Consider the following 26,639-nt stretch of genomic DNA (forward strand, 5'->3'; position numbering starts at 1 on the left):
ATGGGTAGTTATCAAGCCAAGCTGGCAAATCCAGGTAGCTCAGATTTTTCTATCAGTATAATACCTCTGTAATACAAATACAATAGCAGGGGTTAAGATTAAGATGATAGCAGACCTTCTGCACATGTTTAGGTTCAAGCAGGTATTGTTTCATAAATTTGAAAAGTCCCAATAATGGATATAGTTCCTTATTTGCTATGTGTCCTTAAGAAGGACTCACTTTGTGGTGTCATTCTTTGAGAGGTGTTCTTTAAACGGCATGAGGAAGAAGTTCATTCTACAGGCTACAGAGAGCATCTACATAGTAATTCCTTGCTGCATAATAAAATTTTCCAAACTGCAAAATTGAAAAAATAATAACATTAAAAGTTTATAGGCAAATGACAAACTGAGAGTACTACTTATTGGCAGGACCTAGTAAAATGACAGAAGAAGCACTGAAGAGAAATGGATTTATAAATAGCAGACCTCTTTCTGGTGAAATAGTCAAAAAGAGGCAAAAATACCAGGCAAGTTAATAAACTTGGTTTTTGCAATTTTGTGTGTGATTTTTTTACCTGCTCCAAAAGCCAACTGAACATCAGTGGAAAATAGGATGATTCCATCCCTAAAATTTGTCATTGCCCTAAGACATGCTATGGGTTTATTTTTGGTACCAGTGATTTTAATTCCATGATCAAACAGACCTAAACACTTGAATTCGTACTGGGTTAGGTTAAAAATTAAAGCGGTAGTTCACGATAAAGAAATATACTCTGATTATTTCATTTTAGCAGCTGTGGAACCTGTAATGTTGAAAGTGTCATTCAAGCCATTCCTAAAATAAGCAGACCAAGGAGCACATGAATAGAAGAAAAGTCCCCTTTTTTGCTCACAGGCACAGTTGCACAAGAAAGTGTAAGACAATAGCATGTTATCACCTGTGCTCATGTGGTTCATATAACCCTCAAGTTTGTCTGGGGGTTTAGACTGATAATAGCCTGGTCACTGTGGTGGGAGCAGAAGGCAGTGTCCAGCCTCAAGGACGCCCTACAAGGCAGTAGTGAGGGGCAGTGACAGGATAAGAGGCCAGCAGGCGCCTGCTGCAGCTGATGTGCTTGCTGGCCACAGTCTCTTTATTTGTGTCTTCCTTTCTCTCCCATCCTGCTTCATGCTCTCCTATACAAAGAGCTCCCCAGCTCATTCTCCAGGCTCATCCCTCGTCCCCTCCACTGTGACACAGTGATGTTATAGCTGATTTCATTTTCTGTCTAGTGGCCTCAGAACAGTGGGTGATCTTGCTTGCTAGAGGAGAAGTGATTCTCAGGCATGGCAAGATGAATTGAGGGTGAGGTTTAGGTATTAACCCTTGATTTCCTAGCTCTTGTGGTTCTAAAGTGGATTCACTGTTGTTATCACTGGGAGAGAGAATGAGCATCTATCCATACGTGTGTCTGTCACTAAAACAGTGTTGAATCACTTGAATGGACTTCGTTTTTCTCCAGAAACATATAGTCTGCATTATGAAAAAAAAATGAAGAAAAAACATTTCATGAATCTTGACAAATTTGTCACTACAACCTCTGAAAGCTGATATTTTCTTTCTGCCACCAGATCTGAACTGAGAACGAAAGTACTTCATTTTGATGAGTGGACTTTGTTTTTCTCTGAAACCTTTTCATTTGAGAGGTGTCTCCTTTTGGGCTAAGCTTCCCAATAAATGATGTAGACTCTGAAGGAGGCCCTTAGAGTCAAGTGTTTAGCAAATGTTTTCTAAACCAAAGGCTAAAGGAAGAAGTGCGCTTCCAGTCAGAAGCCAAGCAGAGAAAGAAGGAAGAAACCAAGCTTATTGAGTACCTGCTATATACCAAGTGAGTGAGTTGAACAACTCACAAAGAATTTTGCATCAGAGAAACAAAGGAAGAAAGCTGAGGGACTTAGAGTTGTATTTTTTTTTTTAATGGAAACACTATTTTGTAGAAGTGTTTAAGCAGAAGAGAGAAATGAGAGAAAGATAAAAGAAAAAGGATGACATTGTTAAAGTCTGTCTAAAAAGGTAATGATAAGGTGAAAGGACTTCAGTCACTCGGACAGAACAAAATCAGTCAAGTTTAATACCATAGTGGTTGCTAACAAGTAGAGATACAATATTCATTTTTGTTCCTGTATTCCATTAGCAATTTTGGCCCCCTTGAAATTCTTCTGAGAGTAAGAGGAAAAAAAATCTACATCTAAAACGTTGCTTGACTCTTAGTGTAAGGACCTCCTCTCTCAGAAAATATCATCACGAAGCTTTAAATCAATGGGATTTTTTTTTTCCAATGGGTAACATAAGCCATTTCTGAGTCTGATTTAAAATTCACCATATAAATTAATCCTGGTTTGCTACAGCTGTGAGGGTACTCTATTTTCTATTGCTGACTCTTTCAGTAAAACATACATCCACTCCACTTCCACACTTCAGATTTCAAGTGGAGGAGAGGTATTTGAAGACCTGTTCTTGAAACTGACTTGTTGGACCTTGTAGAACTTAGTTTAAAAACTACCAAATAGAGAAGTATATGTGCCTACCTTTTGAAAATGATTCTTAATCCAAGGAAATTATAACATTTGTGTTTATAGGCATGCAATTATGAGTGAGTTGTGAGTGGGGAAGGGGTTTCTGGGAATTGAGCCCATGGACACTCTACAACTGAGCTACAACCCCAACCCTTTTTATTTTTTGTTGTGAGACAGTGTTTCCCTAAACTGCCCAGGCTGGTCTTGAACTTTCCATCCTCCCGCCGCAGCCTCCCGAGGAGCTGGGATTATGGGTGAGCACCACCATGCCTGGCAGCATTCACCTCTCTTAAGTACTTCAGTAATTAAACTGGAGCCCATGTGCCTCTAGTTTTGGTTATACCCTGTTCCACTACAATGATACAGATGCCTAAGTTTAGACTTATTAGCAAGCTCAGCAGGTGATAAAAGGACAGTAGTTTTTACATATCAACTTTTGTCTCAGTGCCCTTAAACTAGCAGCAAGGAGAAATATTCAAATATCTTGCCATCTTGGCATGATGCACAAGAAGTGAAGACGCCAAGGGAGTTTTTTTCCTGTGCTATGCTGGGAATCATTCAAGCTTAGTCTTAAAAATTACCTGACCCAGCACTAAGAAAAAGGGCTAAATTTTGTCCTTTGTGTATCACCTGTGTCTATGATGATGATGATGATGATGAAGATGAAGACAAAAAATAGTCTTTATTGAGTATTCACTGTGTGCCAGGCACTGCCGCATGCACTTTAGATGTTCAACTCACTGATGCTGTGGGATTGCCACTGTTATTATCTCCACATGGTAAATGAGGAAACTGAGGCAAGAGGTTAACTAATTTGCTGGAACATCAGCTCCTAAGCAGAGGATGCTAGATGTGAGCCCAGGCAGCACAGCCCATGTTCTGAACCCCTTGCTTCTCTGACAACCTCAGTGATGCCTTTTAAGATAAGAGCATCTGTGTTTCAAATAGGTGGGAAGATGAAGGTTCAAGGTCACAGACCCTTCAGCATAGACACTTGGAGACTCAGCAAATGTCTCCAGCTCTAGTTTCCCTGTACCACACAGACGGCACCATGGACCCAGCACTAGAAATTTACTTTTACACAAGAAATAACAAAAAATATGCTGAAGAAAATGAAACTTTAAATGTCAAAAAGGGGGAAATGCCTGAAATCTGGAGTACATTTTCATCATTTTCCTTCATTTACTCATTGATGGCTTCCTCAGTTCATGTCACATAAAAACTTTTCTAAGTCACTTTAACCTTTAAAAGGGTCTGCCTTTGTCTTGAGATCTGATTTTGAGGCACAGAAAACAGCTATGTCAATCTGATACCAACCCAGCATGGTAGGCAGAGTAATGGCCCCCAAAGATGCCCAGCTCCTCATCTCTTAAAGCTGTGAATGAATTACCTATGTGGCAAAAGAGACTCTGCAGCTGTGGCAGTGAGGATCTTGAGATGGAGAGATTATCCTAAATAGTCCAGCTGAGTTCAACATAATCACAAAGGTCCTTGTAAGAAGGAGGCAGGAAGACCTGAGTCAGAAAGTCCATTTTGAAGCTTGAGGTGCATTCAACTGATGATGGAAGAAGTTTCTGGAGGCCCAGTAGAGATCCTAGCCATAAAGCTGGTTGCTCTGGGATTTCTGTGATAATCAGATAATGGGCCTGAGAGGAAGATTGCCTTTCTCCTGCCTTTTCCCCATCTCTGACCTTGGCTATACATCATCTGACATTACACTAGTTCATCTATTTAAAATATATATATATATCTTCTCATCCTAAAAGAACTTTCATCTCTTTCACATTGCCAGACCAGAATGATGTGTTGGGCAATTTACTGTTTTTGAAAATCCTATATCAGGCAGTAGCTAAAAGAACTGACTGGCACCAGTGAAGTCCCCTTCATTCTAGCCTACAGAATTCTTAGCCCCATCCTCCTCCATAATTGATGACTCTGAAATCTAAACTTCCTTGGTTATGTCTGTGAGCCTTTATACAATTCCTATTGTAACCAACACATGCAGAGTACCCCAAATGGCTTCCAACCTGAACCCTGTTTCCTCCTGTGTGGTATCTGGCTTGTGGCTTTGGGTAACTCGTTAGAAGCAGTGTGATGCTGTTTTAATCATTTTCGGTGTTGAAGTGTCCTGTGCTCTCACACACCAGCAGTGCTTCCTCCTCGTGGCCCCTAATCCGTCTGTATGTCTCTTCTCCCCACCACTACCTGCATTCTGGCCACAGTGAGCACTTGCCAGCACTTCTGTGACTGTCCTGCTCCCATCCAAGTTGTCCTCCAAATGCAGTCAGAGTGATCTCTCCCGAATGTCCTCCTGCTAGACATACCCCTCAGGGTGACATAGAATGGCCCTCCCTCCCCTTGCTTTCCTCTCCAATGTCATCTGTGCCCCCCGCACTCACTTGCTGTACTGCTGCCACACACTGTGCTATATTCTTTTGTGTGTCTTTGCACCTCTTCTTCTACCTGGTATGCCATTTCCCACCCAAAACCTGGCTAATCCTCCCCCATACCTCAGTTTATATGTCACTTTCTCAGAATTGAATGTCCTTTCCCCAGCAGCCATACGTTCTCTGTTATAGCTCTTGTACTGTCTTGCAGTTACCTATGACTTGTCTCCCTGTCCCATCAGTCCAGAATCTGGCTAATTAGGCACTCCTTCATTTTTTTTTTTTTTTTAACACTACTGGGGATTGAACACAGGGCCTCATGCACACTAAGCAAGTGTTCCACCATCGAGCTACATATCCCACCTTTTCCTTCATATTTATTGTTTCGTACTCCTGCCCCAGCACCTAAGTCTATGGAAACATGGAAAATGGTCAGTATGTTATTTCTTAAAGGAATAAAATGAGTTGTACTTTACAGTGCACAGGTGGTCATCAACAGTATCTGTTATTATGAATCTCCACTTTGGGAGAAAATGCTGGTTCCATTGCCTTGTCTTGGGTGACACAATCCTTGATCTCTGTATCTAATCCAGCTAAACACTATAGTGTAACTGAAATCCACTGGTCTCTCTCTGACTGCACACTTGCCATTTGACGCATTTGCTCCTATATCACTGTATACTGTGGTGAAGGTGAATTGAAATGACTAGGAGGAGGTGAGTAGCTAGGAAGTGTTACTGATTGTTGACGAACTTGGCAGTTCATAAAGTAAAGTTATCATCTGGGACAAACTTATAATAAAATGGTCTTTCTTAGGTCTGCATTCAGTTTGTTCATCTAAAAATGTATTCTAAGTGATGAACACATGAGTTCGAAATTCCTTTTTCCCCCTAAAAGAAAGTCCAGCATTCATATTCCACATGTGTTTTGAGGCAGTTTGCCTCTCTGCCTTGTTCTCTTTCTGTGACTTTCTTTGCCTCCCAGATATATAAATATCTTGTGTTCTTGTGCTCCCTCTCCTGGTCTCCTCTCTTTCAGCAAGGCCATGTTCCTAGAATAGTACACCACCCAGGTGGGGGCCTGAGCATATGAACAAAGAAGCCAACCAGCGCAGCAGGGTTTGTTGTAAGATCCATGGGGGACCAGAAACAAATTCTTTTCTTCGTTGTTGGCAGTCCAGCTTGACAAAGTGCAAAAGGGCCATACTGGCACAGAAAAGAAACATGCTGGCATCCTTTATGAGTAATGAAATGCTCTTTAGGAAAAAAAAAATTGTAATAAAAATCACTTAATATTACATTTTTGAAAATATGCCTCCCCGGAGATATGTAGATGCATGTATGAATGTGCCAGATCAGTTAATAGTGTTAATTACCTAATTATCTGGTCAGGTGCAATAATAAACCCCTTTGACACTCTATTCCTTCCATATGCCAGATGAAGGGTTCTGATGTCTGGTCTGTGACCATGGTGAGGAGCAGGCTGTATTCTCTTCCCACCAAGAGTTAGAATATGGAACAGTTTTTACAGCCTGGCTGGCCGGTGCTTTACTGCGAGTACATAAGACTGGAAACAGGGCTGTGCAAGGTCTTCCCTGGAGTCTGGCAGCATGTCACAGCCCTTCCTCCTCATAGGGGACTGAGCTCATCTGGCCTCATTGGCTCTAGGCATCCTCTGAACTCTGACTCTGCCCACCTTTCTCTGGTTGTGTTGATTCTTGGACATTTTATAAGTTCTGCCTGCTTGTCTTACATTCTTTTTCCCCATTTAACTTTCTGAAATGTCTTCCCTGGTAACCATCACTCCTGCTTTAGCATAGAAGATTGATTTTACATTTTTGCAGGCTGCGGTAGATCTAAGATTCTCTTACTCTAACAGGCTAAGGAAGGACCCGGTTAGTGCACTCACTTCCCACTCCCAGCCTTCCTTTCACACTGGCTTCCAGGCGTTTCCCTCCCTCCTGCAGCTCTGACGGGGATGGTAGGGGAGTCCTCTCCTGGCACTCCATTTGTTTTGCTTAGCTTTCCATGCACTGTCCTCCTTTTCCCCAAGGGGGTCCTCTCTCTTTCTACCGTGTTGTTTCATTTTTGGCGGGGTGGAGGGCACTTGTTTTTCTAAGGTAGAAAAGGGTGTTAATCCTAGGTGCTTATAGAAGACCTTTTCTCAGAAAGCCACAAGGTTGTTTTTGACAATTACCAAGATCAGGACTGCAACACTTGGAGGGCAAAGACTGACTCATGTTGGTTTCAAGCCCCCTTGTCTCCCAGCTGCTCCCATCAAGCTTAGTGCTATTAGCACACACCGCCTCTCCTCTCTCATCTTCTATTGCACGAGAAATCTCAACAATGTATAAGCCAGCATTTAGTTATTCTCCACCTGTTTTATGTCCTACTCATATATTGTGAGTTCCTCCAGGGTAAAACTGTGCTTCTGTTTCTTTCAGGTTCACCTCAGCATCCAAAACAGTAAATGTTCAAGTAATATTTTCACATTGATTATTTAGTAATACCTTGTTTGTGCCAGTTATCTTGTACATGTACAAAAATACTCATAGCCTTAGCACTTCTTTGTGATTTAATGATGTGCTATCATCTAGCGTTTCTTAAATACTGTATCATCTGATTGACTTGAAAACATGACCTTTCGTTATTGTGTAATGTTACTGCCTTCTAAAAAATAACACTGGTTTTCACAGTGCAAGTATTTTATTAAAATTCATGCAGAAGACACATGAGAATTAGAAGACTTGATTCTTGATTTTGAGGAATTCCCAAATTGAATTCTACAGTGCAATAGTCAGATAACAATGCAGAACCACACTTCTGTGATTAAATACCAAGACTCGTGGTCTGTAAAAAGTTCTTTGTCCAGGTCAGAGAAGGGAGGATCCAGTTTAATTGCCACTTCCTTTCCTCTATCCCCTTCATTCCATGTTGATGGAGACCCCCATCCCTAACCTCCATTGTTTTCATAGATACATTTATACATAGGCACCACTGGGGAAGCAGTGTCAGGAATACATCCAGGCAGTGGGTACCGCTTAAGCAAATGTTAGAGGTCAAAGGGCTGAGATTCTAACTCCAGAGGACAACTAGAGAGGAGACTGAAAAGGGAGTAGATTTGGGGGGAAATTGGAAGTCAGACCAGAGAGTTAAGTTTACTTTCTAAAGCCGGGAGTTGCTGCTTAAAACAGTCCATGTCAGGAACATTAACTCAGAGACTCTCCAACCTCTCTTTGATTGACTCTCCAGAGAGATCATGGAGGTCCAGGAGAGAGAAGAGTTGGAATCAACAGAGAGGAGAGTTCATAAGCAGTGAAGTGGGGTGTAAAAGCAGTATTTGTCTTCCTTTTGCTTTGAGTCTCTGTATTTTTACCACAATGGTGACTCTACCTAGAGATTCTTAAGCCCTAGCCTCCTACACTTGTTAAAGAAAGAAATGATGGTGCTTTCCAGGTACCTGCTAGCTTAGTTGAGCTTTTCAAAGCTACGCCACTCTGGAAAGCTACTGTCAAACAACTGTGACTGAACCCTATGCATCCTCCCTCCCATGAACCAGATATTTTTTGCTCTAATAGTGCGAGGCCACTGAAGGGCTTGTTTTTTGTTATGGTTTTTTAGGTTCCTGATTTGCAGCTTTAAGCTGCAAATTCCATTAAAATACTGGAACACCCCCAGGTATTGTGGGCATCTTAGCCTGAATCCTTAAAGGCATGCTCAGAAATATTTCAATTTATCCGAAACAAGAACACCTGGTGTTCTTGAGATTTGGTATCTGTCAAAAACCAAAAGTTCATTTTCAGGATGTTTGGATATCTTTATTTATAGTAGAAAAGGTGTTTTCCCAGTTAGGAGCTATGAGTAAAGAGGTTTTTCGTAATAGTTCCAAGCTACATTCAAAATTGATGGCCCAGAACAACCTCCAAGGTACATTCTGGATGCACCTGTGACTTATTTCCCCTTCTCATCATCCCCCAAGTTAGTGTGAAAAGCATGTTTTAGCCCCACAGAAACTGGAAAAGACCCTTTCCAGTCATTGTTGGAAATTTCTGCCTCCCCTGTCTCATCAGCTCTGCTGCCAGAGATGATGCCATTGATTAAAATAGGACCCAGCCTTCATGTCCCAACAACCTGAAGTCCCAGGCTCACTGCTCTTTCAAGCCAAGGCTCACTCCCAATTCCTGTTGGTGTCATATGCAAGTCTAAACAGAGCCCTAGTGTCCCAGGGAAAGCTCCAAGGCAAGAACTCAGCAGATCTAGGCAAAAATGGTAACTATGGTCATGCTGATGAATGTCATTGGTTCTCTCTTCATTCCCTCCCTTGACAGACAGGAATCATATATCAGAAAGATTAAAACTCAGTTGTTAGAGGAGGGTAGCTGAGTGACACAACTGACTTGGTGATCCAGGGGTGTTGGCATTGTATCATCATAATTTCTGCAGCCTGAGCGCTACAGAGCTGCACATTCTGTCCATTTGTCCTATAACTCCAGGGCAGCCATTGTCCAGTTCACATGTGGTGGGGTTTGTGTTAGTGGTTGTACTTAAATTCTCACAAAGCACAGGCCTTACCAGCAATGCATCAGCACTAACTGTTCTCCATCAGCAGAGCCCATTACAGAAACATGAGAAGGAAAATTCAAAGTGTTCAGTCCCTTTGACACAAAGTCTGATTTCCACAGATGATTTTAGCCCCACTTACTATACACCTTGGGGAAGCCAGGCAACACATCTCAAATACTTTTATGTGACAATCAGTAGATGACTTAGGTGAAAGAAACAAAAACTATAGAAGTAACTGTTTTTGCAGTTGTATAAACTCCACCAATAAGGCAAACTTCAACTTTCTTCCTCTGCAAGACCAGTAGCATCTACTTCTATAGTTAAGGAAAGATGACACACATTGCTTCAGAAGTTTGTGTTTGTCTCTCAAATTCTTTCAAACATACTATCTCCATTTATTCAGCATGTCCCTTTTTATTCCTATTTTGAAATAAAAGGGGGAAATGGCAGCAGACAAGTTACTCATGTTGCCAGGTTGAAATTGCTCCAACCTCCTCTCTTGGTGGCACTGGTCATGGCTTTTGGAGGATTAGTAACATGTCAACCCTCTTGCTTCCAGAGGTCAAGAGAAAAGTATCATTTCCACAAGAGACATGTGACCTATCAGTTCTTTTATTTTTATTTCAGACAGATAATATGACTTCGGTTCTTGAAGAAAAGAAATCTAGCCAGGCATAACATGTGTCTTCAAATACATGATGGATTGTCATGTGAAAGAGGGACACAAACCATCTGCTTGTCCCAGTGGGCAGTGCTAGGGCTAGCTCAGGTCTGTCCAACTCGTGGTTTTTGAGAAACTGTGGTGTACAAGGCATGTGCTTTAAACTGAAAGTGGTGGGGAATGAAGAAGATGAATATTCTGCTCAACTCATGACATCAATTATGGCAGAAGCTGACAGGTTTGACGGATATGGAAACGTGAAGTATTTGGTGAATCATCAGATGAACCAAGGAAAAAGGGAAGACAGAAGTAATATCTATAGTCTGTAATCTCTATCCATGGGTAGAGCAAGAATAATGCTTTAAATTAGAGCTAGAGTTTGTCAGGGTCATAAATAGAATTTTTAGGAAATAAAATAACCTGTTGGGGAAAAGGGGGCATCACATGGAAATATGAGTATGCAAAGGAATTCCTTAGTCAAATAAAAAAAATCTAACCACCTGGAAGAAAAGCAGAGCAGCACTATATTTCAGAAGTTCTGTAAGCAAATCCAGAAACCAGAGGATAAAGGCCCTTTAAAGAGCAGGGGGAGGAGATTAGAAGGAGAGAAACACAATCGATATTGTTGCATGAGCTCGTTATGGGTCATATAGTCAGGTGATTATAGGCTCCATGTTCTTATTCCCATTTACAAAATTAGTCAAAGGAGAGGCATGTACCAGAACTTCAATTATATGAATAGCTACCAGAATCATCTTCAATCAATTAAATACTTGAGTGGTCATTGATTTGTCATATTGGCAATTTCACCTTCCAGAGGATAGAGAATTTAAGAGTGTGCTGCTGCTGGTTCCTAATCTTACTAAAAGAAATTATCAAGAGAACATGAGAGGATCCTTAGAAGAAAGAGGTGGCAGCATCTTAGAGAATATGATAGTCAAAGAGATTTTTCACAGTCTGAAGTATTTCTTGACTTTTTTTTATTGTGATTTTTTAAAAAACATATCATTCATCATCTTTATTATTTTCAAGTATACCGTTCAATAGTGTTAAATATATTCACATTATTGTGAAACAGATCTTTAGAACTTTTTCATCTTGGAAACTTGAAACTATTAACTCCATTAACTAACTCTCCTTTTTTCCTCCTCCCCTCAGTCCCTAATAAACATAATTTTACTTTCTCTTTGCATTAATTTCACTCCTTTTAAATATCTCTGTAAGTGGAATCACACACTATTTGTCTTTTGTGACTGGCTCATTCCATTTAGCATAATGTCCCCAAGGTTCATCCGCACTGTAGCATGTGGCAGAATTTTCTACCTTCCTAAGGCTGAATAATATTCCACTGTATTATCTACCACATTGGCTCATCCTTTCATTCGTCACTGGACACTTGAGTTGCTTCCGCTTCTTGGCTGTTGGAGGTAGTGCTGTTAGGAGCGTGGGTGAGAAAATCTCTTAGCATTCTGCTTCTGATTCTTTTGGATATCTATCCAGAAGTGGAGTTGCTGGATCATATGATAATTCTATTTTTTTCCTTCTTGAGGAAACTCCATACTGTTTTCCATAGCATTTGTGCCATTTCACAATCCCATCTATAGTACCTAAGGATGTAATTTCTCCACATTCTCACCAACCCTGTGGTTTGATTTTGAGTGATAGCATCCATCCTAATAGGTACAAGGTGATACTTCATTGTGCTCCTGATTTATGTTTCTCTGGTGATTAGTGATTTTGAGCATTTTTTCATATGCTTGTTAGCTATTTGTGTATTTTTGAAGAAAGTCTATTCAAGCCTTTTTGCTTATTTTATAATTGGGTTATTGATTTTTTTTTGTTTTTGAGTTGTAGCAGTTCTTTATAAGCCACTAACTCCTTCTCATATACATGATTTACAAATATTTCCTCCCACTTCATAGTTGCCTTTTCACTCTGTGGTCACAAAGTTTTAAGTTTGATGCATTCCCATTTGTCTGTTTTTGCTTTGGTTTCCTGTGCTTTCGGTGTCATATCCAAGAAATCATTACCAAGCCCAATGTCCTAAAGGTTTTTACCTATATTTCTTCTAGGAGCCTTATAGTTTTGCAGTAGTCATGATATCATCAAAGTGCTTTCTTCCTTTTAAACAAGAGAGAAAGGTAGCAAATAGGTATATGCAGGGAAAGATAATTCAGGAAGTCTAATGCTCAAGACAAAGTTTGGATGAGGACCAGCCCCTTCTTCAAAAAAGAAGGGTAATTGTGCTAGCAGTTCTGTGTGCAGTTCAGTTTTTTCTTTTAAATGATAGGAAAACATAAACTATGAAAAAGTGTATAGAACCACAAACACAGTGTTGAGAAAACTTAGGCCCCATGAGTAGAGACTTTTCAAAGAGGGCCCCAGACAAGGCAAATGAATTTGTGTTTTCTTTGGAGGTAAAAAGATGAGGAAATCCCCAGCTGCTCTTGGGAGTTGACTGTAGTGTTAAGGATGGCAAAGAGTCCAGGGTTAGCTTCCCTGTTGTGTGTTAAAGAGAATGACCAGTTAGAACAAAAAGTAAGAACTGGAGAAGGGAACAAAAACCCCGGGTAGATGTAGTCAAATTCAAATGGTTTAGAGGACAACAAGAGGACAGAAGGACTCATAACTGGTTAAAATTCTGAGATGGGAATTTTGGCCTAAATGAAAAACCATCAGAAGGCTCTAATGAGGGGCTGAACTTCACATCACTGGGCAACTTCAAAATCATTTTGTATTTTCTGGTTGGAGATCAAGTGGTTGATGTTTGGTTTGAAGTGATTAGAGGTGTCAAGGTGGTGAAAGCAGAACTTGAGTCAAGGAAACTTTGGTCTAGGAAGATCACTGTCTTCCTGACTGGGGAGAGGGTCATTTAAAATGGAAATTAGGTAATTTTTTAACTCCTCTTTTTAAAAATAGTTTTCATCTGGAGGCAGTTTTTCAAATGAAACTCTAAACCTTGATGCAGTTTTTACTACTTTGTTATCAGTGAGTGGGATGCTTTTCACTTTCATTTCACACTGAAAAATGTAAAAAGTTACTACCATTTTATGTCTATTTTAGGATCTACACTTATAGTGAAATTGGATTTTTAAAAATTATTCCATGAACTTCATTATATAATCATCAGGAGGGAGATTTTCTATTTTCATTGTATATTGTTAGAGTAAAAATGAATATGTCATGTGATTTTTGCCTGTCACTTACCTGGAAGACACAACCATCAGTGCCTGAACAAGAAAATAACAAATGCCACACTTAGAGGAGGCAAGGCCACCTAGTTGAAATAAAGAATTCACAGGCCCAAGTTATCACCAGTTCTCAGAAAAGCCAAAATGTGTGTTTGCTTCCCTGACTCTGTTCTCACCAACCCTGAAACAAAGAAATACAGAAGGGACAGTTTCAGCTGTAATGTAGCCCCATGATAATTCTGAACCAACTGACACAGATAGGGGACACATGATGTTTCCCCTAGACTTCAGTTTTTCAGACTGCCTTTCTAACCTGGAACAAAACTTTGATGCCATGTGACTCCCTATCAGAGTGGCATTTCTACTCTGATAAACTTTCAGATTCTAAAGACTGATGCAAGGCTAAACCTACTAATTTATTGAATCTCCATGTGATAAAAGGACTTCCTAGAATTTACAGTTTTATGAAGCAAGAGAGGAACCATAGCTGTTATCTTTATTCTTTAGGAGAAATCTAAGCACGGGAATCTGAATCATACAAATGATAGCACCAACTATGAGATTCACCTTTCTTCATACCCAGAAATGCTTTGAATAGAAGCATATGAAATTGAATATCTTAGTGTAAGGAAACTTCATGGTTTTCCATATGAAATCATTTTTCTTTTCCGGTCCATTCACTTCAGAGAGCAACAGGTAAGAGAAACATGTGAGAATTGAACTATGGTCAGAAGACTTTACTGACACCATGCGATTTGGGTAAATTCCTTCACTTTTCTAGGCCTTGGCTTTCTTGTCTTAAAATGAATGATTAAGTCAGGGAAACAGATACTATGCCAGGTGTTTCAAACAGAGGGGATATGAAAAGGTAATTGGTTACACAGGTATTGTAAAACTGAAAGATCAGAAAAGAGAAGGACAGTTTACCCAATGGTTAATTGCTGAAGGATGCATCTAATACTCTTAGGGCTAGAGGGGATAAAAGGGACCTATGAGCATGGAGGAGGGGCTGATGCTTCAGGAGCACACTGTGGAAGAGACAGCTACTTCCAGAACACTCCAGCAGGGAGTTGGGATGCAACCACTTTCAGAACATACACTTTCAGGGAAGGAAAGAAAAAGAGAACAAGAAACAAGGAGCCATAGCTTCTCACTTTTTCACCCTATGATTTCCCACCAGTGTCCTTTATTGGCAGAATCCAATAATAAGTCAGCCAGCAAAAGAACCTAGGAAATTGAATTCATGAATTCCCTTTCCCGGCATTACAGAGGGGAATAGAAGAACAGTGGGCATGAGACTGAGAGACAATAGTAAATAATGAGCACATGAGTTTATAATTTCAAACTAAAATTGAGTGACAGAGGTCATAGGAGTTGGTCAGAATCAATAGATTTTCCTATTCTGTGTGTAATAAAGTAGTGCTATAGAAATAGAAACAAAGAATATTTGGGTCGGATCTGAACATTTTCTAAATTTTTCACTGAAGGTTTCTTTAATTTTAAAAAGTTTGTATTAAGTCACGATTTAGTCAAAACTACAGGATGTACATTTCTTCAAACCCTTGGAACCGGAGAAATGATCACCAAAGGGTGGGTTCTTCCTCCAGAGTTCCTGGGAATTGGTTTCAGGGAGTCTAGTTCTGTGGACTGACTTTAGCCTGGGGTCATGACTGTCTATCACAGAGACTCAAGTCTGGTCTGTATATAGTGAAGATACATGATTTTCTTCTTTCTTTTTTCAATCAAAAGTACCTTGGTGGGCTGATCATGTTTTTCAGTGCAAGGCAGCCATGATCCTGTCAGTAACCCTGGACCTATACTGCTAATGCCAGTAGCCATGCCAGCTAGACTTTGATTTTAACTCATAATTCTGCTGTTGAACCTCTGGGATGCCATTACCCTCCATCCCCAAAATCAGAGAGCCCATTTCAACTACAGGAGATAGGTAGCCTGTGTATGTGTTTTGGCAGGGCCGACATCATGGCACACAACATGGTCAATTGCACAGGTCTCCATGCTCAGAAGGTCTCTGCACTTGGTTTAATATGCTGTTGTCTCTGTCTTGAAATCCTTAATAATCTCTAAACAAAAGGCCATGTTTTCATCTGGTACTGGGCCCTGCAAATCATGTAGCCTGTTTTGGTGTTGGAGTAAGGGAAGGCAGTTGTGAATAAGGAGACCAGGAAAGGCCTCATTGAAAAAAGTAGAATTTGAGGAAAATGCCTGAAGGAGAGAAGGGAATGAACCATGCCCTTCTTTTACTTATTCTGATGAAATTTGACTCAGTCCTCAACACTCAGAGTAAATGTCACCTCCTCTAGGTTGCCTCATACTGATGGCCTTAGCAATTACTACCTCACTCTGTTGTAAATTCCTTTGTGACATGCTTAGATGACATTGTAAAATTTATATTGAATGTGCATCCCTCTGGCTGACCTATCAGTTCCTCAGAGAAAAAGTTGGAACCATTGGCCCCCACTATCCTTGTGTTTAACAGTAGCAGATTCAACCAAACCACAGAAGAAAAATATTGAGAAGAAAATTTGCATCTGAACTAAACATGTAGAGACATTTTTCTTGTCATTATTCCCTAAACAATGCCATATAACTATTGACATATCATTAGTATAGGTATACTAATATATATATATATATATATATATATATATATATACATAGTATTAGGTATTATAAGTATACATAGTATTAGGTATTATAAGTAATCCAGAGATGATTGAAGTACACAGGTGGATGTGCATAAGTCAGGTGCAAATACTACACCATTTTACATAAGGGACTTGAGCATCCATGGATTTTGATATCCATAATGTATCCCAAAATGAATCCCCTGAGGATGCCAAGGGACAACTGTATTTTATTTGTTTTTGTAATAACAGCAATAATAATAGTTGTTACTCCATGCCAAATTCCATTCCAAAGTTTTTATTACAAGGAAGGCAACATCAGTATCCCTCTCTTACAGATGGAGAAACCAAAGCATAGAAAGGTTAAGTAACCAGCCCGAGTTACACAACTGGCAGATAGTGGGGCTGGGACTTAAAGCCACGAAAGCCCATTCCCCCAAACTTCTCTTAGTGACAGTGAGTGTCCAGCATGTAGTTGGAGAATGAATGAATGGATAAATGAAAAAGTAGTAAATGATCAGGTAGAGATTTTCAGGGACAGATTCACAAATAGGAAAGGAACTTCAGCTACAGACCCAAAATCAAACCTGCACAGGAAAGAAAAAATAATTTACACTTTAAGCCATATCCTCTAACACAGATAATGATTTTCTTAAACATGTGTGTGTGTGTAAAATATATATAGATATAGATATATGAATCAGTTTGGATGTTGATTTAGATTTTATATTATTGCTTTAGGAATAGAAAACAAGATTAGCTCTATCTTTGTCTAAAATTAATACTAACATGACCAGAAACTTGGTTGAAATAGTGAGATTAATTAATCTAATAAATGCATCCTAACTGTGGTATGCTTGCATAGCATGCTGGTTTGAGGAGAAAGGCGTGATAATGTGGGTATTAATTGTAGATAATTAAGATTAGAAGTGATGCCTCCTCACTAAATAAATCTTCATCCTGCAGAGTGGGATACAGTGCAGGTGTGAGGTGGGCAGTTCTCACTAGTGTTGTTTTCTTTATTCAGGTAGAGCTTCGCTGTGCAAATACATCCTGAAGGTGGGGGTCAATAGCCACAGACTTAAGAAATCCATAACCGTGATTTAATCATGGCTTTGTTACCTTCATTTTCCCAACGCCTGCAGTGTGTAACAGATACAGCTTCTTCAGTAAAGTTTACATGGTTCCTAAATGCCCAAGTTTCCATATTTTGTAAAGTTGTAATTAGGGGACCTTGACAAGCATGCCACCCCTCTCCTAGGGAGCAGTCCCCAGATCTCCCAGTTCATCTGATCAACATTCTGCAGATGAGCTCCATGCTACAGCCATGTGTATATACTATGAAAACCAACTGGGGAGAACTCAATCACATGGTTTAAGTAGAGAATGACATCCACATCTCATAAAAATTCTAAGATTCTATTTTCTATATACACCCAAAGGCCGACTGCTTAGTCTCTGTCAAAGTCCAGCAGTGAAACTGTTAGAAGTTTCCATCATAAGCTCTGTCCAGCAGCAAAATGGACACCTCACAAGGGAGTGAGCTCCCAGGTCTGCAAATAGCACCCAAACATATTCTGTGTCAGTTGAGTGTTCATCAGTCCATCTTCCTTTCATGATACACAGAGACAATGAATCAAAACCCACAGTAATAGAGGGCCAAGGGCCATAGTTTGCATGGACCAGATCTTCAGCATTATCAGTGTGTTGACTCACATCACAGTCCTTGAGTTTAATAGCCTAGCCTTATTTCTTTCAGAACTGACACCTGAAAGTCAGTGTCACTTTACTCATACTTGCCAACTGCTGCCTGAGGTCTGTACCTCCTAGGAAGCGGTCAGAGAACTGAGTACAGTGACGCACGCCTGTAATTCCAGTGACTCTGGAGGCTGAGGCAGGAGAATCTCAAGGTCAAAGCCTGCCTCAGTAACTTAGGGAGGCCCTGAGCAACTTAGTGAGACCCTGTTTCAAAATAAAATATAAAAAGGACTGGGGATTTTGTTTGGTAGTTCAATCCCTGCTTCCAAAAAAAGGAAATGAAGAGCAAGGAAGGTATTACTTCCTGACCTTTCCCAGGTCTCAGCCCCACATGGTCCACTCTATTTTACTCCCTACACGTGATCCATGCTCACCTGTAGCACAGTGTGTATTGTACATTCTGGGACCAGAAAGTAACATATTTCATTAAGTGTGATGAATAAATATTCTTCAAAATGATCCATCCAAAACATTTCATTCAAAATGCAAGACTTATCCGAGGTTGCCCTTATGTTGTACTTTGCATTTGTCTTAGCTTTAGGCCATTCCTAACCAGTGGATATTAGCCTAGGTATGTTTCCTTCCTTAGAGCAGTGGGATGCAACTCCATTAACATCAGTGGAATGGAACTGGTTTGCTATTTCTAGCCACTTCTTTCCACTTTAACTTTATGATCATTACTTTTTTTAAAATACCATTTTTATGGGTCATTAGTTTTGTGTGTGATTCTCCACCTCCCACCCCGTCTTGTTTTTCTCATTATCAGACTCTTAACTTAAGAAAAAAAAGTAAATAATGCAGACTGTGGTTACAGTTTCATGAACATACAGCTTCCCATTTGTTCCTGGATATTTGCCTTCTAAGTACTGTGAGTGGATTTAAGTGATTCCTAATAATGAACAGTGTATTCTTTATACCATAGAGGCTGAGCCAATATTTAGACAGCCTCTACCAGTTTTAACACTGGCCAGCATGTGTGATGGGCACTTGCTTTCTGTTGGAACTGTTAACACTGCCTAAAGTTCACCGGAAATGGAATCCTAGGAAGGATTCCAGGGCAGATCATAAAAGTACCCATTGTATCAAAGCAATCCTGACCCAGAGACAGATGTGGGGAGCTAACTACACTCCAGGTGTGCAGCTACTAGTGTTCAAGGGACCCCACAGACCTCAGCAGTCTTGTCCCCTGAACTTCTCTGGATCTCAGTTGACAATTAATCATATAATCTTGTGATGGCCCTTCCCTCATTGACTTACTTGCATTGTTACTCAGTAATTAGCTTTTTATTGTTTATACCTCTTCTACAAAGCTAAATTATAGATCTCTTGAGCACATGGCTGAGTGTTGTACTTGTCCATCCCCCGCAGTGCTTAGTGCAGGAGGAGAGTCAGGCTAGCCAATTCCCCACTGACTTCTTCTGTAACCTTGTATGGATTCCTTCACCTCCTTGCTTCTCAGTTCCCCTGGGTACAAAATAGAGGCCATGGTGGCTGCCTTGGAGGGTGTTACCATACCCAGCTAGCACAGTGCTACGTACCAGGAGATGCTTGGTTAATGGTAATTGGGCCTCACCAGAAAAAGCCCTGCACCTAGAAGGTGAGCAGAGTTTTGTAGAACTGAGAATGACAATGCAGGATTTAAACTATTGTGGAAGAAATGCTAGTTATGGGCTCTTGAAATTTCATGGTAAGTACAGCATTTCCTCTGCCCTTGGGCTTTAGTGACAGTCAACAAACCAGTCTCTTTTTTTAATTTATTGGTTTTTTTTTTAAATTAACATGTTAAATTGTGTACATTTAGCATGCACAACATAATGTTTTGAAGTATATATACACTGTGGAATGATTGAATCTAGCTAACAAATGCATTACCTCACATAATTACCATTTTGTGGTGAGAACATATCTATTCTCTTCACATTTTTCAGGAATACAACATGTGCTCCTTGGCATGCTCAAAGCTCTGGGTCCAATCCCCAGCACTATCAAAAAAAAAAAGAAAGAAAGAATACAATCTGTAACTAGTCACCATGCTACCATGCTATACCTGGTCTCTTTAACTTATTCCTTCTAACTATAATTATGTATCCCAACATCTCCCCAACCCCTCTTATCCCCTAACCACTTCAAACCCATTTTACTTTCTACTTTTATGAGATCAACATTTTTAGACTGCACATTTGAGTGAAGTCATGCAGCACTTGTCTTTCTGTTCCAGCTTATATCACTTGACATAATGTCCTCCAGATTTATCTCTGTTGTTGCAAATTACAGGATTTCCTTCCTTTTATGGCTGAATAGTATTCCATTGTGTGTACATACTGCATTTTTTTATCCATTCATCTGTTGATAGACAGTTAGGTTGATTCCATACCTTGGCTATTGTGAATTGTACTGTAATAAACAAAAGAATGCAGATATCTCTTTGACATTCTCATTTTACTTCCTTCAGATGTATACCAATAGCAAGATGTTTATTTAATAGTTCTATTTTTAGATTTTGAAGACACTCCACACTGTTTTTATAATGACTGTCCTGAATTACATTCCCACCAATAGTATATAAGGCTTCTCCTTCTCCACAACCTCACCAGTACTTATTAACTTTTGTCCTTTTTATAATAGCATTTCTAACAAGAATAAGAATATCTAATTGTGATTTCAATTTTCATTTTCCAGTTGTTTAATGATGTTGAACTTTTTTTCATAAATCTTTTGACCATTTGTATGTCTTTTTTTTTTTTTTTTTGAGAAATATCCTTTTGGGTCTTTTGCCCATTTTTAATTGGATCGTTTTCTTGCTTATTGAGTTGAGTTCCTTATATATTTTGGCAAATGTATATCAAACGTATATTTGGCAAATATTTTTCTAATTCTATAAATAGTCTCTTCACTGTTAGTTATTTCCTTTACTATGCAGAAACTTTGTTTTGATGTAATCCTATTTGTCTACTTTTATTTGAATTACCTCATATCCAGAAATATGAGGCAACATATTTGAAGACATATCCAAAAAAATTGTAGCACAGACCAATGTCATGAAATTGTCCCACATGCTTTCTTCCAGTAATTTCAGTTTTGGGTCTTACATTTAGATTGTCTATTTCAGCTTGATTTTTGTATTTGGTGAGAGATAAGTTGTACTTTTGTCCTACATGTGGATGTTCAGTTTTCCCAACACCATTTATTGAAAAGGCTCTTCTTTCCCCACTGTTGTTTTTAGCACCTTTGTCAAAAATCAACTATCTGTAAATGCATGGATTTATTTATGGCACTGTCTTCTGTTCCACTGGTCAGTATTTCTTTTTATGCAAGTACCATGTTGTTTTGGTTACTACAGCTTTGTAGTATATTTGAAGCCAAGTAGTATAATGCCTCCTGCTATGTTCTTTTTGCTGTAGGTTTCTTTGGCTATTCAGTTTCTTTTGTGGTTTTATACCTTTTTTTCTTTCTTTCTTTTTTTTTTTTTTTTTTGCACACAGAGTCTCACTGTGTCTTGACCTCAAATTTCTGGGTTCAAGTGATCCTCCTGCCTCAGCCTCCCAAGTAGCTGGGTCTACAGGCACACAGAACCATGCCTGTTTCTCCATACAGATTCTAGGATTGTTTTTTCTAGTTCTTCAAATAATGTCATTGATATTTGAATATGGAATGCATTAAATCTGTAGATTGCTTGGATAGTATGGACATTATAACAATATTAATTTTGGTAGTCCATGAATTCATGATATTCTTTGATTTATTTTGTCTCCAATTTCTTTCATTAGTTTTTTTTATTTTATGGTTTTCATTGTAGAGATTTTTCTCCTCAACTAAATTTATTCTGAGTATTTTTGTAACTATTGTGATTAAGATTATTGTCTTGATTTGTTTTTCAAATAATTCACTGTTAGTGTATAGAAACACAGCTTCTTTTTGTATGTCTTTTATTTATTTCTTTTACCTAATTGCTCTGGCAGTGACGTGCAGCTTCCTTGTATTCTTCAAACCAATTTATTCATGACTCTTCAATGGCCATGTGATAATCATTTGAAATTCAGTATATGTCCTAAGCCCAAAGGGTCAGTGACCTGAGGAGTGTCATCAATTTGCAATGTAGGGATTTGCACATTGGTATCCTCAATCCAACCCATACATTTAAGCATCAGCTCTTCACTGTGTGGGAAAGCTTTCTACAAGAGCTTGCAGCCATGTGGCAGGTGGGTTCTTTGTTAGTTTTCTTTAAAAGAGGCCCCAATAGGGGATAGTTTTAAGGCTTACTGAGACCAACAACATCAAAATAAGCAGTGATGAGGATGGTGTATGAGAAGGACCAGATGAAAAGTATAAATAGCATTAAGATCAATTTCCCACATTTCCCATATAGTGAGCACATTTGCCAAAGCTCAAGATGTGTATTATCCACTCACTCAGCAACTGGCAAATTGCCTAGGAGTGTAGTGGAAGAGACTTACTTCTGGGGGAGTCAGATCTGCCTTGATTCTGCTGCTATGTCTGTGGTGGAGTTATTGCAGTGAAAGAAATTGGTCATGTAGCATGCTTATCTCCTTCTTTAGTGACCTATATATATGCACTTGCTCGCTGTATTACACCCTTTTAAGGTTCCTGGGAGAAATATACATAAAACAGATACAGTAGGTACTACCTTTGCTGAATCTTTTACTATATCAGTTTAATAGGACTCAAAAATGTAGGTCAGATGAGCTGACTTTTATTACTGGTACTATGGGACAAAACAAAGGACTCTCGCCTGCCTTTGATTGGTTGACTGGTTTTGTTGGTTGGTATACATGATGCTTTGCTCCAACAGTAACTTGGGACAACATCCACCCATCAGACTGTGTGGTCACCTTCTGTATGTGGTAGTTACATTAGGTACACAGGTAGATTTATGGCATATTCAGTAACATAGAAGCTTTAACAGACACTCACCATGTTAGAGACTCTGGTTAGGTTAGATGTAGCATTAGAAAGAGAAATGAAGCCTCCCCAGATCTGAATATGATAGAAACAGATATAAGTACCATAAAAGGGAAATAGCACTGATTGCCCATGTAGAACTATAGTGTGGGTCTAGCAGACGTGGACTTTTGTTTGATTTTTTTTTTAACCAAAGGGGGACTTAATTATCTGACAGAGTTTTTTTAACTTGGAATTTTATTTCAGTACTTCTGAAATATTAACATTTAAAATCCCATATAGTTATGGATCTAAAAAATTTCCCTTACTGGAAGGAATGCAGTGATATAGGATCATGCTCCCTGGAGAATTCTACACACTTCCTCACTCTGACCACAAGAGCTGAGAAGACAGTGTCATTCATTCTAAGAGAGGGCTCCCAGAGGAGGCAGTGTCTAAGTTGAATTTTGAAAAATGGATACAGGTCCTTGCAACAGTTTGCTTCTGTGTGCTACAGTGAGTTTGATTCATGCAGTAGTCAGCTATAAAGCTTACTGGTCTGTCTGTCTTTGCATTCATTCCCCTAGCTAAAATTTTTGATCACTGCTACTATAGCTTCCAGCAAGAGCTCAAGATTGCTATTTTCATTTTATTTGTACACATGACTTGTAGACCTGCCTGCCCTTCCTGGGGGATCAGCAGCACTCTGCAGGAACCTAGAGGATGTGTAGTGTTACATACAGGGTAAGGAACACCTACCCTGAACACCAGGAAGTTTAATTCATTCCATCTGAAAGAACAATGAACATTAGGTAACATATTTTTAATTCTATAAGTCATTGTGTGTGCAGATGTGAGTGTACTGGCTGTACATAAGTACCACATTTTCAATCTGTGTAAAATATAATGAATAAGCAGCAAATGACAGTAGGCTTAGCCCCTGACGATTTACAAGGAGAGAAGGCAGCTGCCTGGTGAAGCTACTGCTAATAATTAGGGGAGGAATAGCCTATGTCCTGTGCCACTCAGCAGCTCCAACCATTGAAATGACAGCCAGTTTTCTTAGCTCTGTAACCCCCATTCTTTATGGGCCAGGAGTTAATTTCTTGTTGAGAACATTGCTTTTGATTGTCATCATCTCTGCTATCATTATAACATCAGGTGTGACATGATGATTGAAAGTCCCAAGTAGAAACCATGATGGATGAGCAAGAAAGGGGTTGTTTTTAATGTTTCTTTTAACATTGTTAGTGAGGAAAAACTATTTTTGAAACCCCCTGGACTGAGTTTTTAACAGGGCCCTGTTGCCAGTTCTGTGGTTGACAAGAAAATGATAATGCTTTCTTTGGCTCGAGTGAGCTGCAAGAAGTGTCACAGCACTCCCTCCTTGTGGAGAACAGCTCTCAACAGGACTGATTGGGAGGGAAATTAATAGGCTTCCCATTGTTCCATGCATTTTTGCCAGGATATTTCATTAGTGTAAACACTGAACCCGTTGTCATCTCGTTCAGCCACTTGACCCTGGTGATTTTCAATTCTGCTTGTGCCGTGATGAAGTACAGCAGTGGCATGCACGAGACAGGCACTAATTATTGGAAGCAGAATCATTGCTGACCCAGTACGAGATTAACTGCTCCTTTGCAGTCTTTATTCTGGGATATTAGCAGTGTCTGGTTATCTTGCTTCAGTTGAGGGATTCAGGACAATAGCAGTGCTGATGGTAATGTTGGCAATTTCCCTGTTTGTTTTGCAGGTCACTGCCAGGGGCTTTGGGCCGCTGTTACAGTTTGCCTACACTGCCAAGCTGTTACTCAGCAGAGAAAACATCCGCGAGGTCATCCGCTGCGCTGAGTTCCTGCGCATGCACAACCTAGAGGACTCCTGCTTCAGCTTCCTGCAGACCCAGCTCCTGAACAGTGAGGATGGCCTGTTTGTGTGCCGAAAGGACACCGCGTGCCAGCGCCCGCATGAGGACCATGAGAACTCTGCGGGAGAGGAGGAGGAAGAAGAGGAGGAGACGATGGATTCAGAGACAGCCAAGATGGCTTGCCCCAGGGACCAGATGCTTCCAGGCCCCATCAGCTTTGAGGCCACTGCCATCCCAGTAGCAGAGAAGGAAGAGGCCTTGCTACCTGAGTCTGATGTGCCCACGGACACCAAGGGGAGCTCAGAAAAGGACACACTGACCCAGTACCCCAGATACAAGAAATACCAGCTTGCATGTACCAAGAATGTCTATAATGCATCATCACACAGTACCTCAGGTTTCGCAAGCACATTCAGTGAAGAAAATCCTGGCAACAGCCTCAAGCCAGGGCTTGCCATGGGGCAGATCAAAAGTGAGCCACCCAATGAAGAGAATGAGGAAGAGAGCATCACGCTCTGCCTGTCCGGAGATGAGTCTGACATCAAGGACAGAGGGGGGGATGTCGAGATGGACCGCAAACAGCCCAGCCCTGCCCCCGCCCCCGCCCCCACCACCCCCACCGGAGCCACCTGCCTGGAGAGATCCAGGAGCGTGTCCTCGCCTTCCTGTTTAAGGTCTCTATTCAGTATAACAAAAGGTGTGGAGTTGTCTGGCCTGCCCAGTACATCTCAGCAGCACTTTGCCAGGGGTTCAGCGTGCCCTTTTGACAAGGGGATCACTCAGGGTGACCTTAAAACTGACTACACCCCTTTCACAGGGACTTATGGACAGCCCCACGTGGGCCAGAAGGATGTGTCCAACTTCACGATGGGGTCGCCCCTCAGGGGGCCTGGGTTGGAGGCGCTCTGTAAACAGGAGGGAGAGCTGGACCGGAGGAGTGTGATCTTCTCCTCAAGTGCTTGTGACCAAGTGAGCACTTCGGTGCATTCATATTCCGGGGTGAGCAGTTTAGACAAAGACCTCTCTGAGCCGGTGCCAAAGGGTCTGTGGGTGGGAGCTGGCCAGTCCCTCCCCAGCTCACAGGCCTACTCCCACAGCGGGCTGATGGCTGACCACTTGCCAGGAAGGATGCGGCCTAACACCAGCTGCCCGGTGCCAATCAAAGTTTGCCCTCGCTCACCCCCGCTGGAGACCAGGACCAGGACTTCCAGCTCCTGCTCCTCCTATTCCTACGCAGAGGATGGGAGTGGGGGCTCACCCTGCAGCCTCCCTCTCTGTGAGTTCTCCTCCTCACCCTGTTCCCAGGGAGCCAGATTCCTTGCCACAGAACATCAGGAGCCAGGCCTGATGGGAGATGGAATGTACAACCAAGTCCGACCCCAAATTAAATGTGAGCAGTCTTACGGAACCAACTCCAGCGATGAATCTGGATCGTTCTCAGAAGCAGACAGTGAGTCGTGTCCTGTGCAGGACAGGGGCCAGGAGGTAGGGAACCCACATAAATTCAAGCATGTGACCTACGGTCCTTTGGACTTTTCCCTGCCCCCACTACCACTCTCAGATTGTTCTTATTTGCCAAGATTAAAGGTGACAGTGAAGGGACTACCCCCATCCATGGAGGCAGGATACCATATGGTGAATTGAAATTAACCACTTTTGCTTTAGAAGGAACTAAATATTTGACCTATATTTCACTATTCAATGAGCAGAAGTAGCTTCTTAGTGAAAAGAGTAAGTCTAATATATGAAAGCACATTCAGGTACTTTGGATACCCCCTCCCAGGCCCTCCTCCTGCCTTCCCCCTCTCTCCTCCATCTGCTTTGAAAGGATACTGTGTTTATCACCCTCATCCTTGCTCTTCACCCCTTCAGTATGAAGGGAAATGTAGACTGTTTCAGAATTGATTGATTGAAACCAAATAGATCAACACAAAACAGGTGCTCTCCCAGCACCTTGTAAGTTTTCCTTGTCAACAGAAGACCCCAGGGTCATCCTGTGTCCATCACAATGCAGGTGATAGAATGCTGGCCATCCAGCCTGGTCCCAGGGTCACTGCACAAGGGCCCTCGTCAGCACACATAACTGTATAATGGCTCACTTCCTGAGCTCCCACAAAATGAGAAGTCATTT

General features: G+C 40.7%; 1 protein-coding gene across 4 annotated transcripts in view; it reads left to right on the forward strand.

Moving 5' to 3' along the window:
• The window catches only part of Bach2 (BTB domain and CNC homolog 2), a 330,747-nt gene that overhangs the window by 282,377 nt on the left and 21,731 nt on the right, over positions 1-26,639 (forward strand). For all 4 annotated transcript variants that reach the window (XM_047557940.1, XM_047557939.1, XM_047557941.1 and 1 more), the window contains one exon: positions 24,395-25,993. In XM_047557940.1, the coding sequence (XP_047413896.1) occupies positions 24,395-25,993 (1,599 nt within the window). The remainder of the gene's footprint in view (positions 1-24,394; positions 25,994-26,639) is intronic.

This window comes from Sciurus carolinensis, chromosome 7 (assembly GCF_902686445.1).
Source record: "Sciurus carolinensis chromosome 7, mSciCar1.2, whole genome shotgun sequence".
Taxonomy (NCBI): domain Eukaryota; kingdom Metazoa; phylum Chordata; class Mammalia; order Rodentia; family Sciuridae; genus Sciurus; species Sciurus carolinensis.